This window comes from Protopterus annectens, chromosome 3.part1 (genome assembly GCF_019279795.1).
Source record: "Protopterus annectens isolate FY-2018-M chromosome 3.part1, PAN1.0, whole genome shotgun sequence".
Lineage (NCBI taxonomy): Eukaryota > Metazoa > Chordata > Ceratodontiformes > Protopteridae > Protopterus > Protopterus annectens.
In genome coordinates, this window is record NC_056732.1 from 951,733,516 (window position 1) to 951,751,160 (window position 17,645).

Consider the following 17,645-nt stretch of genomic DNA (forward strand, 5'->3'; position numbering starts at 1 on the left):
CAATTGATCAGAAGTTATGAAAGACTTTGCTCTCTCACTAGTACCAGAGTTGTCTGTGAACATCCAAGGTATGGAGTATGCTTCCTCTCTCATTTTTAGGTTCAGGAAAGAAAACGGGGAGATGAATAGTTTGGTTTAAAGCAAACTCAGTTTACTGAATATACCCACTTTATGCATAAAAGAAGGATTAGTTCTTAAGAAAACTGTCTTTTTGTAAAATAAGATGAGGGTGACCCACCATGAGAGCTTGTGACTCAGACACTAATTGCTCTAATCTCTACAAGAAGAATAAAACTGTTTTCCATATTAAGAACCTCAAGTCAGTCTGATAAGCTTGGAGCAAGAGTTAGTTTTTCTAAAACAAAATTAAGATTTCAAGGAGGAGCCATCCATTTCCTAGGAGGTTTCTTATGCAACATTCCTTTCATAAACATTTTCACACGAGGTTGATGTGAAAAAAGGGGATCCATGGGCAGACATACTGAAATGGAAAACAGGTGAAACTTGATTGAGGACTAACACAGGCTATAAGGTAGTAATTCATACAAATAATGTACGGCCAGAGAGAGACATCTTTAACGGATTCTGGTTCTTTTGTTGGCAACTACTAGAACATTTTTTCCATTTGCTAATAAATGATTTTCTGGGAGCAGGCTTTCTTGCTTCGATTCATGTCTGCTGCATGTCCTGAGAAAAAAAGTACCTAAAAGGTATTAAAATTCTACCATTCAGGCAGTCAGTGATGTCTGAAGTCAGAATGTATCAAACACCCCGAATCTTATATGATTAACTCCTGCCTGTGAGGAAGCATGTGGGAATTGCCCCTGACCACTTCCAAGAGGAAGGAGAATCACTGTTGCTTGGACCAAAATGGAATCACCAAAATTATCTCTGGGGAGTATTTCTGAATCTTCAGAATGATGCTGGATATAAGTGGGAACAACTTGCGGTCTACAATAGGCTATCACAAGAGCTAAACAATTTGTGAACACACTTGAAACAGAAGATAGACCAAAGGGTAATGTAACTAACAGCATGATCCAGACACAGAAAACCATGAGAAACATCTGAAATCTGGATCTATAGGAATGTCATGATATGCATTTTTTAATCAAAGGTCACCAGAAAACCCAAATGGAAAATAAGGGGTAATAAATTGTGAAGAGACTATTTTAAACTTGGTAACCATCACTGACTGATTAAAAAAAAAAAAGACCCAGAACTGATCTCCAAGAATCTTACTTTCTCACCAGAAACATCCTGGAATAAACCCCCTCTCCTGAGGAATAGGGGTAGCTTCTATCACCCTCCGGGCAAGCATATGCTGAATGACATGAGGGAAAAGAATAGTATAATCTGGTGAGTGAAGAGGAATCTCCTAAAAGGAGGGAGAGACTCCCACTGCCATCTTTAACCTTGAGGGATTACTCTCAGAACCTATCTGTCTGAAACAATCTGTTGTCAAAGAGACAAATGGAGGCTCAGATTTTATGGAAGCATTAAAGGACTGCTGGGGGGGGGGTCTTAAACATCATCATTCAGATTCTTGTAACAAAAAAAACGCTGATACAGCAAGCTCGAGGACTGACTTGCTTCCAAAGCGTTTATTAACACAGTATATCCTGCAACAGTTGGGCAAATATAAAGTTCTGCAAAGCACAAACAGATAAAAGCTCCAAGAACAAATAAAATGTGAAACGCTGCAAGCGTTTTTCGTCTGGATAAATATCCAGACTTCTTCAGACACAGCTAACATTAAACAGACTGGATATTTAAGCATGGTTTCAAACAATTAAGCACAAGTGCATCAACTTAATTATTGCTTTCCTTCACCATCTTTAAAGTCACAGTCATCATATCGTTAGTTAAACATACAACAATATAAAACCATATTTAAAACCACTCATTTTAAAAATAGCTTTACAGCGCTATCTCAACTATTTATAGTACTAAACTACTCTAAATTTTAAACAGTTTGCGGACTCAATGTCCGTTTTCTAACAAGGTGATTGTTTTAAACATTTTATTCACCATCATAAAGTCAATTATGTAGGTAATACTATAATCAAATATATTACAATATAAAAAGCTTTATTCCTCAAATTTTTGGTTTAAAATGTTATTAAATTTACCTTAACAAACTTTTGATCTTTAAAATGCACGCGATTGAACACAGTTCGTTCAATCCTGGTTCTCTGCATGCTGCCAACCGTAATTGCCAGCTTAGTTCGTTTTTTTCTAACTCCAACTTTAAATAATTTTCATTCATTAAATTATTTTCTGTCAAACAATTTTTAGTTTGACTAATAACCATGAACTTGAATGCATGGCCTGAATATTCTGCACAGTGCCTAGCAAGGGCATTTTCACTTTTATTCCTTATTATGGCATAGAGGTGTTCATAGATCCTATCACGTAACCGCCTCTCTGTTTTACCCACGTAAAACGACGTGCATTGTGTACACTGTGCCAAATAAACTATGGCTCTAGAATTGCAATTAAATGATTCCTTTATAAAAAAAAACTTTCTTTTCTAATAGTAAACATATCTGATGTTTCTATATAACTGCAGTACTTACATGTTCCGCATTTCTTTGTGCCCCTTTTACATTTCATAATTCTAGGTTTCGTTTCAAGTAATTTTTTCATGTTTGTGCCCCTTCTATAAGTTACTATAGGGCCAACTTTCAAAATTCTTGAAAGGTCTTTATCCATTGCCAAGCAGTACCAATATTTTCTCACTATATTACAAATGTCTACCACTTCTGGGCAAAAGGTAAAGGTAAAGGCAATGGTAAAGTTCCTGTCAGTGGTGTCAATGTTATCCCCTACTTGTTCAACTTCTCTAACAGTATGAGGGTTAATGTCAAGGGTACAATCACTCAAAGTCATTTGTCACAACTGTTGTACTCATAACAGAATCAGTGTCCAGAATTGCTTTATATATTCCATTTCTTCTTTTATCAATTACTTCTTGAAAAATTTCATCTAGGAATACCCTGGGTAACCTCTATTAACAAACATATGGTATAAAAGTTCACATTCCCGTTCAAATTCCTCATTTAATGTAATCATCCTCGCCGCCCTAACTAGTTGGCCTTTGACCACAGATTTCTTTTGGTGGCGAGGGTGGGAACTTGTGAAATGAAGAAAACTATTCGAATATGTACTTTTTCTGAATATTTTCGCTGTGTACAAATGGAGGCTCAGATTTTATGGAAGCATTAAAGGACTGCTGGGGGGGTCTTAAACATCATCATTCAGATTCATTAGACTGTCCTTTGTTCTGAGGTGTTCCTGTTTTCTTTTTGGAACCTCCCTGTAACTGCTTTTTACACATTTTGAAACATTAGCTTTTCAGTAGCTTGCTGGGACTGTTTATTCTGCTTTATAAATGAATGACATTCATTTCATCCTGTAGCTGTTGTACCTTCCCTACCCCTCTGTTGTGCCTGCACAGTAATTTGCGCAGATTTCTTTCCTGAGTGACCCCCCACACACACACCTGGGATTCACTGCATAAAGCAATTTCTATCTTCCCCACTGAAGTTGACTATCTTAACTACGTAAAACCTCTGGGAAGCAAGAACCTGACTCCCTCCAGCTTTTCAACTGTAATACTTTGCACGGATTTCTTTCCTGAGTGACCCCCCCACCCAAAAAGGATTCACTGCATAAAGCAATTTCTACCTTCTCCACTGAAGCTGGCTATCTTAACTAAGTAAAACCTCTGGGAAGCAAGAACCTGACTCCCTCCACCTTTTCAATTGTAACAGTTTGCATGGGTTTCTTTCCTGAGTGACCCCCCCCCCCACCTGGGATTCACTGCACAAAGCATCTTCTATGTTCTCCACTGAAGCTGGCTATCTTAACTAAGTAAAACCTCTGGGAAGCAAGAACCTGACTCCCTCCAGCTTTTCAATTGTAATAGTTTGCATGGGTTTCTTTCCTGAGTGACCCCCCCCCCCACCTGGGATTCACTGCATAAAGCAATTTCTACCTTCTCCACTGAAGCTGGCTATCTTAACTAAGTAAAACCTCTGGGAAGCAAGAACCTGACTCCCTCCAGCTTTCCACTTGTAACAGTTTGCACGGGTTTCTTTCCTGAATGACCCCCCCCCCCCAACCTGGAATTCACTGCATAAAGCAATTTCTACCTTCTCCACTGTAGCTGGCTATCTTAACTAAGTAAAACCTCTGGGAAGCAAGAACCTGACTCCCTCCAGCTTTTCAAATGTAATAGGTGAACTACAATTTAGTTTTTGTAAACTGTTAAGGCTTAATGGTGTATACACAACAACAGTGAAGGGATCTAGCCAATTGCCACTAGATTGGGCTATACTACTTTGAATCAACCTTACACTCACACAGTGTTCCAATTCCAAGCATTTACTTTTTAATTTGGTAAAGTAATTTCGCTCCCTCCTTATTGACTACATTTGCTAGTTTACCCCTAGGATCCAATTAAAATTAGCCTGAAAATTGGTGTAAAATTAAAAAAAAGAATAAAACAAATTAAAGTACAGCCAAAAACACTGCTTACATACAATCATACAAACCAAACCAAAAGCCCAAGGTAACTCTCAGAGTCAGTGTTAGCCCCACTGCGCTCGACTCGCTCCGCTCCTCTCCTTGCCCCCAAATCTCACCCGCCCCCACTAGTGCTAAATTTAAACCAGACGTTGCCACTCCCTTGCCACTCCCCTCCTGCTAAGTACCAATCAGCACCTCACACATCATTGAGCAACCCTGCCCCCTTAACCCATTTTTTTCTCTCTCATTCTTCCACACCCTGTTAGCACAGTCAGCCATCAAATTTGGCTTGCCTCCTATCAAAATGCAAACAAGCAAAAAAAAAACCACTAATTACCCAAATGCCTATACTGTTTCTATTTTACCATCTCACTGCCTATGAACAAACACTTGACCATGGTATTCACTACCCAAATGGTCAAACAGACACCCACGACTTTACACATAACACCAAACACTTTACCTTCCCCTGCACACCGAATATACCACCCTCTATAAAATACCACCCCTGTACAGCCACAAAACATAATCCTAAAGACAAAGACTATATAAAGCTTATAAACAAACTCCTAAAGCTCAAAATATCCTGTCACTATAACCTTATAACACATGGAGACATTCATCCCAACCCTGGCTCACCCACACCCAATAACCTCCACTCCCCTACCACAACCCCCACTGTTAAGCTACCCATGAATACTCCCACTAGTTCCCTCCTAGCATTTCACCTAAATATTAAAAGTATTAACAATAAGATTCCCAACCTACACGCCCTCCTATCAACCCACTCCCCAGATATTATGTGTCTTACAGAAACCTGGCTAAAACCCAGTACTACTCACAATGAGATACGACCTCCAGGATACAATATTCACCGGTTAGACCGTGCTACAAGGAACGGAGGTGGGATAGCAGTCCTTTACAAAAATACTCTAACTGTTAATAGAGACACCATTCAACCTCCCCAATTCAATAACGCGGAACTCCTCATAACCAAGCTACAGATTAACCAAAACAAACACTTGAACATCGTCTGTGCATACATTCCACCAGACAACAACCTAAATACCCTAGAAGATTTCCTTTACTGGTTATCCACTACCTATCCCCAAGAAACCATAGTTCTTGGTGATTTTAACACCGACTGGCACCCCTACTCCTCTGACCCCCCCCCCCCCACACTCATATAAACTTATCTGGGTTTAAACAGACCATAACCTCTCCCACTAGGATAAACAAACCAACCAACAAGGACTGTATTCTAGACTGGATCCTAGTTAATAACCAACCCCAGCTGTACACAGCTGGTACTCTCCCTGATGACCTCAGTGACCATTGTCTAACCTATATCATAAAACATAAGGCAGGAAACCCTCACCAGCCCAAATATAAAACATTTAGACACAGGAAAAACTTTGATGCTGCTATATTCCAAAATGAATTAAAAGCAGTTGACTGGTCAAAACTAAAAAATCTAACATTAGAGGAGGCCATAGATCACTTTAACACTAAATTCCTAAGTATCCTTAATTCCCATGCTCCAGTACGTACAATAAAAACTAGATCAAATACAGCAACATGGCTCACAAAAGATACCAAAGCAAAAATCAAAACTAGAAACAGAGCCTGGGCCAGCTGGAGAACAACCAAAGCCCCACTTGACCATCTAAAATATCGTCAACTCAGGAATGATACAAAAAATCTATTTTACTGGATAAAAAAAGCTTCTACCAAAATCTCCTACAAAAACACCACAACAACCCTCAAAAGTTCTGGGCAGGCTTAAATCAACTACTTTGTCCAGGTCACTCCACCACCCCAACCCCGGCTAACTACACCCATAGTTCCCCAGAGACAATAGCTAGCGCCTTTAATAACTTTTTCACCGAAACAATCCAATCCCTACAAATCAACTAACCCCCTCTAACTTAAACCACATGCCTAATCTACCTAATAATCACCTAGAATTTGGCTTCCAACCAATATCCACTAGTTTTATTAAAACACTTCTAAACAATCTAAAACCTACCACCCTCCCTGCTGACCTCCTCCTAGCAGAGTACCTGCAAATAGCTGCAGATGCCATTGCATATCCCATATCTATCCTCATCAACAGGACCTTATCCGAAAATGCTATCCCCTCCCTCTGGAAAATATCTCACGTCATCCCACTCCATAAAGGTGGTAGCTTCTCAGACATATCCAGCTACAGACCCATTGCCATTCTTTCCCCACTAGCCAAAATAATGGGAAAAGTTTTACACAAGCAACTAATGCAATACCTTTCACAGAATAACTTACTATCCGACTCCCAGCATGGTTTCAGGCCATACCACAGCACCACCTTAGCCCTCCTTTCCTTTACTACTGCCATAAACCAAAACAGGAATGACAATAGGCTAACCTCTGCCCTCTTTCTTGACCTATTCAAAAGCCTCCGATATGGTCAACCATGAACTTCTCATTCTTTCACTAAAATCTATTTCCCTCAACAAGCCTGCTATCCAGTGGTTCCAGTCCTACCTGACTGGTAGACAGCAGGCAGTACTATGGCAGGGCAAACTTTCCAGCCACTTACCTCTCACACTTGGTGTCCCTCAAGGGTCCATACTAGGTCCACTACTCTTCTCTATTTTTATCACAACCTCCACACTGATATCCCTAAAGCCACCTGCATCCAATACGCAGATGATTCCACTCTCATCTGCTCAGTCACCTCTCCATCTGACTTGCAAATCTTAACCCAAAATACATTTAACACTATTGAGAACTGGCTCACCAATCAACGCCTACTTCTGAACCCCAATAAAACTAAACTTCTACTCTTCTCTCCCACTAGTAGATCCGCCACACTTTCATTTTCTGTCACATATAACAATGGTACCACTATTTCCCCAGATAATCACACCAAACTGCTAGGGGTTATCATAGACAATCTCAAATTTGACCTACAGGTCAACAAAACCATACAGACCATCAAGAAGAAGCTTGGATCACTGTATAGAAACAAGACATTTTTAACCCCACTGGCTAGGACTGCAATCGCCCGATCATACCTACTCTCTACTCTCTTATATGCCTCGCCTGTACTCTCAAACCTCAACAAATCCAAACTAGGTAAGCTGTCCCATAGCTACAATCATATTTCCAGATTCGCCACTGGCTCCACCTATAGAACCCACCACTGCCAGAACCTTAAACAACTAGAGTGGCTAGAACTGCCCAGCTTAATTCAATTCAATCAACTCTTAATAGCGCACAAAATTTTGTACCACCCTGAGGATACCCCCTCACTTAAAAATATTATTAAGCCATATAGCAATCTAAGATCCCTACAGTCAGCCGATAAACTACTGGTCCAAATCCACAAAGCTAATATCTCTGCTGGTGAATCCCTGTTTGCCAACTTCATTGGCAAAACCTGGAATTCATTGCCAAACTATATAACTCTACAATCCTCAAAAAAAAAAACCTCAAACAGTATCTAAAAGTGAATTGGCTATGCCCATGTACCAACCCTGATTAAGTTATAAACTAAAAGCATATTCTGCAATTATCATAACTTGTAACTACATCATCAAGCTCTGCTTCCAGTCTGATGTCTCTTACTTTTAACTGTCTGTCCATGACAATTGTGAGTCCCTACTAGGGAACACTACTAACCCATTGTATATAATCACTTTGTTTTTATAACTGTTTGCTAACTTCTGTGCAATCTATGTAAGTTTGTCTTTGTGGAGCTTTTCTCCCCGGGCCTCTGCAGAAAATGGACATATATCCAGTCGGACTATCCCGATAAACAAATGTAAAATAAAATAAATAAATATATAAAGAATATTATGGAGGGAACATTGAATCCCTTGACAAACTTAGGGAACTAAGGCTGAAAAATCTGCAGTATTCCTTGAATCAGTTTTCCTCTCTCTTCACACTTTATAATGACCTCTACAGAAGAGAAACCAAAAACTAGTTCTCTATCCATGTGAGAATTCAAGATCTCATTTTTGACATCCTCCCGGGAGGTTTTGTGAACACATCCAGACAATCAAACGCACATTTCAAGCAGTAGTAGTCACTTGAGACACTTAGGACACGAAGCTGCACAAAGCAAGTTCCCACTCACAAGAGGAAACAGATGCCATAATATTCTTCACATTCTCACAAGACAGAAAGCATAAACGTTAACACAAGAGTTTGATAGTTAAGAATTCTAAAAACAAGCACTGCAGAAGAAGACACCTTTTTTCTCAAATTTATCAAAAGCTTTCCCATCCTTGTCAGAAGGCCAGGGATTATTATTAAACATACGTTTAGAATCAAGCCAAATTCCCTAAAGCAATAGCTGCTGGGTCAGATCTGAGGTGAGTGCATAAAAACATAAAAGACTGAGGCATTTTATAAAGTCTATTTCTTTTATTGGGGGCAGAAGGCTGGGGGTCAGAAAAACTGGATACTGTGATAAAAACATCATCCAACACAGACAGAACAGAAGCAGATTCCGGAAAATTCACTTATAACACACCATACTACTCCCTGAAGGACTGAGTAACATCACTACTTTCCCAATGAAGCAACTGATCGTTTCAGAAGAAGAGAATCCTTCAAAAGTACTGGCCTAAGCAACACTCTCCTCAAAATCTGATTCAGAATTTTGTGTTGACAGCACATAATGTGTACTTTTCAGAACAAGTCTGAGGTTTAGACTCTTCAATCTCTTCAGAAAAATGAAGAATCCATTTTATCTGCATGTCCTCCCTGCATTCGTGTTGGGTTCCTCCGGGTACTCCAAATCTGCCCACTTTCCAAAGACATGCATCTGCAGCGTTTCTCCCCGGACCTCTGCTGAAAATAGGCTCTATCCTAGTCGAACTTATAAATATTTTTTTTATCAGAAACGGTCATGTACAAAGGATGAAGATCCTGCACTAAACCCCAAACTAGGTCCAACAAATTACTCCTGTTCAGGATTACTGAGAAGGGAGAAGACATGGTTTTTATTTCTGTTAAGCATATCTGAAGAAACAAGCCTACTTTTGTCAGCAAAAAACCTTCTTAGGGATGGGCACAGCTGTCTGGCTAAGCAGAGTGACATTCCCTGGCCCTTCTCCCAGGACCAACATAAGCGCTTCTTCTTTGTCCACCACGGGACACTCCAAGAGCCACAAAGGACATGTCTAACCCCTGGTCCATGGTGCTGTAGGAAGGACTCCAGCTCTGCCTAAGGAAAAAGAGGAGTGGTCTGAAGAATCAGTTTTGGCCACAGCAGTCACCCACCTGTGGCAGAGACATTTTATCACCTTGCTGCAGTGGCAAAAGCTTAACAATCTTTTTCATAATGTGGCTGGAAGAAGATAGAAGTGCAGGACTAGTAGGTTTTTTCATGGTTAAGCCAAAAAGGGTGCCCGATTCCTGGGAAAGCCCGGCAGCAACAATTGGTAAAACAGGTAAGTTACAAAATATAACATTTTCCCTATTTAAAGAACTTTAAACACTTACCCTAGACACTAAAAGTAAAAACAACATAACTTTTACCACAGAAAAAAATAGTTTAAAGTTAGTTTTAACAACTTTTTACCACAAAAGTAAAAAAATAAAACTTCTGTTTAAGTGAACAAAAGTCAATGGACAATCACTGAAAATGCTTTATCCTGGTATAGTTAAACAAGTTTTACATAAAGAGTAGATTGGAAGGCTTTTTCCCGGATGGGAATTTACCTGCTCAGGAATGGAATAGCATTAGCAAACTGTCAATCTTCAGAAGAAAGAAAGCTCTGAAGGGCATGGAGCCCAAATCTGAACTTTAGTCAGCTCAACATGACTAACTGTTTGGACATGTAGAAGGTGCACTAAAAGCTTTGGAAGCTGGTCGGCTGTTGTATTCTGTATAGGCTGAAGCCTATATAGCTTAGGCTAGCCCTTCTATCTTTGTCATTAGGCAATAAATTTGATGAAAACAGAAGCTTGGTAGGTTTATCAGACTCCACAGAAATTACAGCAGTGTCAGATGATGGATTTTTAATACAGAAATTCGTAGGCCTCTTTTGCATTGTAAAATCCTTCTGGTTTGTTGGGAGCAGGAGACCTGACATTATGGATTTATGCGTGCTGTGACAAAAGTGTCTTGTACTGCTTCCAACACTGGTGGTATGGCTGAATGTTTAGAACACCCACATATAACAGGTCATAGCACCTCATGTGTACACCTGGCACTTGCCTTGATGCCCAGTGGAAGTGCTGCATTATTTTTAGGACCATGTCACCAAAGCTAAGTCTCTTTAAGAGAGAATCCGAAGACTGTGTCATGTTCCTTAGATTTCAAATAAATGAGAGAATTGATTCTGGAAGAGTAAGCATTAGAATCTACTTCATAGTCTGATTCTGATGCTTCATCCTAGAGCAGTCTCTAACTTTCTTGCAAGGAGAGTAAGAAGTGGAAGCAAAAGAGAATAATTTAAAGGGCTTTAGTGACATGATGACCTTACACAGCCCATGAGAAAAAAAAATCAAACCACTCTTTCTGTGAGAACTTGGAAAAAGCAGGATATTTTTTTCTCAGCATGAACTAAACAGAGATGATCACACCCGATATATATCAATAAGGGTGAAGGGTGACTGGGACTTCTTAAAATCTAAGGAATATCCTCAGATCCCTCAGAAGTGATAATCTATGGTTTCTCCTTCCAAGCTGTGGTGGACATCTGATCAGTCAGGCTGGGCATGCTAAGTGGATGCACCTTGTTGGCCTCTGACTAGGACATGACAGTGGAAGCATCTAGGGAATCCAAATAGTCTGAGGAGTTATCAAGAACTGCAGCAAAGATGTCTAGAACCAAGTGGACAACAGAACCATTAGATTTGATTTTTTTCAGCTGGAGAGTGATGTCTGACTAGGACACCTCAGAGGCTATCCTACCCTGCATGAGTTCTTCTGACTTTTGGTTCTCACAGTAGTTTTTAGAGAGGACAATCAGCTTGTAAAGGTTTTAGGAACAAAAGATTGTTATATAGTACACTTTATAGATGTGACTGGATCAAAAGCAAAATAAACATTTAAGATTACTACCCCTGTAAGGAATCTGCTTCCCACGGTCACATTTTCTCCTCTTGTTCACATGAGCAAGAGAATATACTTTTCACAAAATTAAAGAAAGAGGAAGGGTTCCCAAGGGAAATACTTATCAGCCCAAGATAATCTAAGCTGGCACAAGCCAGATGGCTGACAGACCAGACTTAACCACAGGATTGCTGTTAAGGCTGGTGGCAAGACAATTCTGAGATTTTTTTTTTTGCCTGTACATCCCTTATGTACCACTTAGCTCTTATTCTATTTCAGCATATGACAGATATATGGCAAAAAGGGAAGGCACCCAGGTTTGGTTTGACAGCCAGATGTACAGTATCTTTGGTAGGATACTTCCCATTCATTATTAATACTACATTGATCAAGAAGGGTATCAGTAATGAAGTACTCACAATTACAGTACATAACTTAATAATATTCTGGTTAAATTATACACTTCTGTTTGTAGGCTGTCTAGCTGGTAGAGTCCTCCCATGATCATTAGTGAGACATCTGAGAGGCTGTGACTACCTGTAGATAATGCATACAAGTGCAATACAACCCTTCTCAGCTTATACAGGTAAAATCAGAACACAAAAAAAGTGTCCCATCTCCATCAAAGACCAGAAATATCCAGAAGAGTGGCCAAATGAGGTCTTTACTCAATTCTTAAATTATACTAGGTCAATAACTATCAACGTCCTAGTCATGGCAGTATATACAGAAATGGTCACACACACTCTGGGGAGGACATCATGCCATCATAGAATTTGACATCAGACTCTACAGTAAACTCTCAGTTAACTGGAACTCAAGCAACCAGAAAAAAAAAAAAAAACGAGGAAACAGTACAATTTTCATGTGTTGCATATTCTGTCGTCATCCCCCCCCCCCCCGGAGAAACATACCTTACATTTTTATAGAGTTTTAAAAAGGAGGCTAGGTTGGGGAGAAAGGGAATTTATTCCAAAGAACAAATCAAACCAAACAGATAGTATACGGGTACAGTATTAGTCAGACCTGTTTTTAATAGCAACTCTCAAGCAACCAGAAACTACAGATATACGGCATCTACCAATCCCCATGGGTGCTGGTTAACTGAGAGTTTACTGTACTAATATATCCAATTTGATTTAAAATCCAACATAAAGCACTGATCAATGCATACAGAGTAAGATGCACAGTCAAAATGCTCTGCCTCTTTCCAGCAGGACATGATGCAAACAAAAGGTTAATCCATCATACTGTTGTAATGATGGCCAAAAACAAGTAATATTTAACCCTTAAAGGCTTTTACAGCAAAGACAGGTTAGTTGTTTTGTCATAACTCAAGCAATTCAGCTGACACACTGTCCTCCTAGAACAGAGATATTTTCCTGGAGAATGACTAACATATCATGCTGTAAAGGCCTAAAAAGGGCTGAATATTAACAATAAGTTCTCTCTCCAACACAACATCAGGACTTATCACATAAAACACTTATTCACAGAAAACAGGGGGACATAAAGCTAATTTGCAAGTTCTTTCAATTTAATATCCTAGAGTCACAAACTATATTCAACTTGAAATACACATATAATGGTGAGCATTTGTACCAGAGTAAACTCCTAATCAAATATTTCAGCATTTTAACTACTCTTTTTACTGCCACACACTGTTTTCGTCTCAGATATTTAAAAATCCTCTTACCAATGTGAATCTCAAAATGACATCATTTGAATCTCAGACTCAAGGAACTATTAGTATCTTAGAAGTCCAACTAGGCAATGTATTAGCATTCACTTCTGTAGTAACAGTGTATCAACAAGCTATGCAAAAAGAATAAATTTCACTTTTTAATGTAAAAAAAGTACAGTTTTGTACCTACCATAAATGTAGATGTTCGAAGATCCACATTGCTGCAGTCCTTACACTTGGGTAGTCCGCTGTCCTCGGTCGGCCCGAATACCAAAGTATAAGGCTGACGTCGGTCAAGGCGCATTAGTCTGGCGTCACGACGTCAGGGTACAAATCGCATGACCGACGTCATATCCTCAGTCTTTTCTTGCCCCAGATGTCAGAAGACCCTAAAAAGGTAAGGCCAAAACCAAAAAACAACAACACACCCAACACCCCTGCACCAAATATATGTACAATATATACAAATTTACCAAAGTACAACCCAACCCACACAACCACCCCTAAACACAGAGGGGAAGGAGGGAGGGTAAATTGGACTGCAGCAATGTGGATCTTCGAACATCTACATTTATGGTAGGTACAAAACTGTACTATGTTCTTCATCTCACATTGCTGCAGTCCTTACACTTGGGTAGAATCCCAAAGCAGAGGTAAGGGAGGATGGCAAATCATAAAGAAGCAGGAGCTGCCAACATGCCCTGTAAAATAGCAGTGGCAAAACCAGCCCTAGATTTAGAGTAGAGAGGAAGGTGGTAATGCTTAGAGAAAGTATGCACTGAACTCCAAGTAGCTGCCTCCAAAATATCCTTAGTTGCCACCCCCCTTAGAAATGCTGTTGAAGTGGCAGTAGCCCTAGTGGAATGAGGCCTAATCCCAGCTGGAATCTCCTTGCCATGATGGGAATAACAGAAAGCAATGCAAAACCCAATCCACTTAGAAATAGTTTGTTTTGACACAGGCTTGCCCTGAGAACTCAAAGCAAAAGAAACAAACAACTGCTGAGACTGCCTAAAATCCTTAGTCCTGCTTAAATAATAACGCAACTGCCTGTGTACATCTAAAGTGTGCAAAATCTTTTCCCCCTTATTTTGGGGATTTGCATAAAAAGTAGGCAAATGAATAGTTTGGTTTAAAGCCACACTAGAAACCACTTTAGGCATAAAGGAAGGATTAGTGCGTAAAGATACCCTATCCTATGGAAAATCAAGAAAGGCTCAACCGCCATAAGGGCCTGCAATTCAGAAACCCTTCTTGCAGAGGTAATGGCCAACAAAAAAGCAGTCTTCCATGACAAATATTTCAATTCAGCAGTAGCTGCAGGCTCAAAAGGTTGTAGAGTGAGTTTCTCCAACACAAAATTGAGGTCCCAAGCAGGAGTAGGAGCTCTACGTGGGGGTCTTATATTCTTTGCCCCTCTAAGAAATTGCTTGAACAAAGGATGAGAAAACAATGGTGGGTCACAATCATAGTGAGCTGAAATTGCTGCAGCATGAATCTTAATGGAAGAGAAAGACAAACCTTTGTCCAATAACTCAGTAAGATATTGAAGAGCCACACTCAAATTAGGCTCAGAAACATCCAAATCCTTTGCTGCACTCCAAAATAAAAATCTCTTCCATTTTCTGCGTACACTTTCCTTGTACTAGGTCTTCTGGCTTCCATAATCACATTCAAAACTTGTTGAGGAAGTTGAGACCTGCTGTGGTTCAAAACAGAATATGCCAGGCTGTTAGAAGAAGAGAGTGAAGCTTGACATTGAGTAGATGACCGTCCTTCTGAGACAACAGGTGTGGAATCAAAGGTAAAGGCCATGGAGGCTTCCTTACCAGACTCCTCAGTAATGGGTACCAGTGCTGCCGAGGCCAATCTGGAGCTATTAAAATCATCCTTGGTTTGTCTTGTCTGACCTTTAGGAGCACCTTTGGGAGGAGAGGCAGAGGTGGAAAGGCATACACATGAAGATTTTTCCAACTGAAAGACAGAGCATCCACTTTCCAAGCTGTGTGATGAAACCTTTTCGTGCAAAACTTTGGCAGCTGGTGGTTTAGTGGAGAAGCGAACAGATCTATGTCTGGAGTTCCCCATGACACTGTCAATTTCCGAAATACATGAGGATCCAATTTCCACTCGTGGGGATCCATGATTTGCCTGCTTAACACATCTGCTAAGGAGTTCTGTGCTCCGGCAGAAACCTTGCTTGAAGATTTAGTTGCAAACTTAGCGCAGTCTCCCACAAAATCATTGCTTGCCTGCATAGAGGATAAGAATGTGTTCCCCCTTGCTTGTTGATGTACCACATGACAGTGGTGTTGTCTGTTAGAATCAACACCTGCCCTGGAAGAAGTAAATCCTTGAAAGCCATTAATGCAAACTGGACTGCTAACATCTCCTTCATATTGATATGTAGATGTTGTAGTCTGGCAGGCCACTTGTCTTGTATCCACTTTCCATTCAGATGAGCTCCCCAAGCTGTGTCTGAGGCATCTGTCGTTAGAATCTGACTCGTCTCTGGCCGGGTCACAGAGAGTCCCTTGTTTAGGTGACATTCCTGAGCCCACCACAAAAATTCCTTTTGAATGCAAGGTATTATTTGAATGACAGTGTCCAGATCCTGGCAGTGCTGTGTCCATACATTTTTGAGATACCATTGCAGCTTCCTCATGTGCAGTTTGGCATTGGGAAGCACCAGAATACAAGATGCCATGAACCCTAAGGCTTGAAGGACTGTCCTTGCAGTCAGCCCGGACTGATGAGATAGTTGACGAGTAAAGGGAAAGATTCTTTTGTTTGTCCGGGGTCAAAAGGCCATCTGGGTTGCTGTATTCAGTCTCACACCCAGAAAGCACATGTCTTGAGAGGGTACTAGACTGGACTTTATTTAGTTCACAGAATACCCCAGGCATCTTAGCACTGCTATCACATATTCCAAATGCTGAAGAAGCTCGTCCTTTCCTTGAGCCAGAATCAGGCAATCGTCCAAGTAAGGATAAATCTGTATACCTCTCAGTCTGAAGAAAGCTATCACTGGAGCCAGAACTTTCGTGAATACTCTGGGCGCAGTAGATAAGCCAAAGGGCAATGCAGAGAACTGATAGTGAGAATTCCCAGCTCAGCAGATACTTCCTGCAACTTAGTCTGATAGGAACATGAAGGTAAGCCTCCTTGAGATCCAAAGTTACCATCCAGTGATCTTTGCCCAGCAGAGGTAAAAGCTGTTGTAACGTCAACATTTTGAACTTGGGAATGTCCAGATAAGTGTTGAGGATAGATAAATCCAAAATTGGTCTCCACATGTTCCCCTTTTTGGTACTAGGAACAGGCGAGAATAAAATCCTAGGCCCCTTTCTGGCATAGGAACTGGCTGTATGGCCCCTATTTGGAGCAACAGAGAAATTTGCTTGTAAGCCTCTATTCTTTGTTGAGGAGGAACGTCTGGCATGCCTTTGAAAGGAGGCAAGGTATGGAAATAAAACCTGTAACCGTGGTGTATAATATCCAATACCCATTTGTCTTGGGTAATCAAACTCCAATTTTCTTTGAAAAGTGCCAACTTTCCCCCCAAAGGTGCTGCCAGGCGAGAAGGCTCTGGCAGCTGAAAAGGCAGGTCATTGGGTCTGTTTACGAAAGGACTGACCCCTGCCCTCACCAGAAGACTGAGCAGGTGAACTCCCTGTTCTAGGCCTAAAAGAACCTTGAGCTCTGCCCCTACCACGTCTAGACCTACCCCTAGACTGGGAATCATAAGAAGGATATGTCCACCCCTTGGTAGGCCAATTTCTACTAAACTTCGGAGGCTGAACCTGCAAAAAATCTTTAACAGTCTGCATAGACTTAGCCTTGTCTTCCATTTTCTTTAAAACTGCTTCAACAGGAGAACCAAACAACACATCAGATTGTAAAGGAGCATCTAAAATCCTTGTCTTAACATGCTCAGCTAAATTCTGATCCCTCAGCCAGGCGTGCCTGCGAAGAACAGAACCAGTGGCAGCCACCCTCGAAGAGGCCTGTACAGCATCAAAACCACATTGCAAGGAATGCTTACCCACCTGTTCAGAAACATGAACTAAATCTTGCAACTCTTTACACTCAATACCTTCCGCCAGAGCATCTACCTTAGACTTTAATTGTGAAAGGAGATAATTTTGGTATTTCAACATGTGAAACTGGCAATTCAAAGCCCTCATGGCTAAAGTGGAAGAAGTATACACTTTCTTTCCCCATCTATCCAAAGCCCTTGCCTCTTTATCTGGAGGAACAGGATTTTTAACGACAGAAGCCTTAACACCTTTAGGCCCCTGAGAAACAGTTTCTGGGTCTGCCCTAGGACTCTTAAAAAGATACTTATGAGCTTCAGGCACCCTATAATACCTA

At 40.6% G+C, this 17,645-nt stretch overlaps 1 protein-coding gene across 1 annotated transcript in view; it reads right to left on the minus strand.

Annotated features, from left to right (window-relative positions):
• Positions 1-17,645, minus strand: part of RTTN (rotatin) — a 3,641,098-nt gene that overhangs the window by 3,373,041 nt on the left and 250,412 nt on the right. Inside the window, exon 4 of the mRNA XM_044067142.1 lies at positions 17,321-17,337. Within this exon, the coding sequence (XP_043923077.1) occupies positions 17,321-17,337 (17 nt within the window). The remainder of the gene's footprint in view (positions 1-17,320; positions 17,338-17,645) is intronic.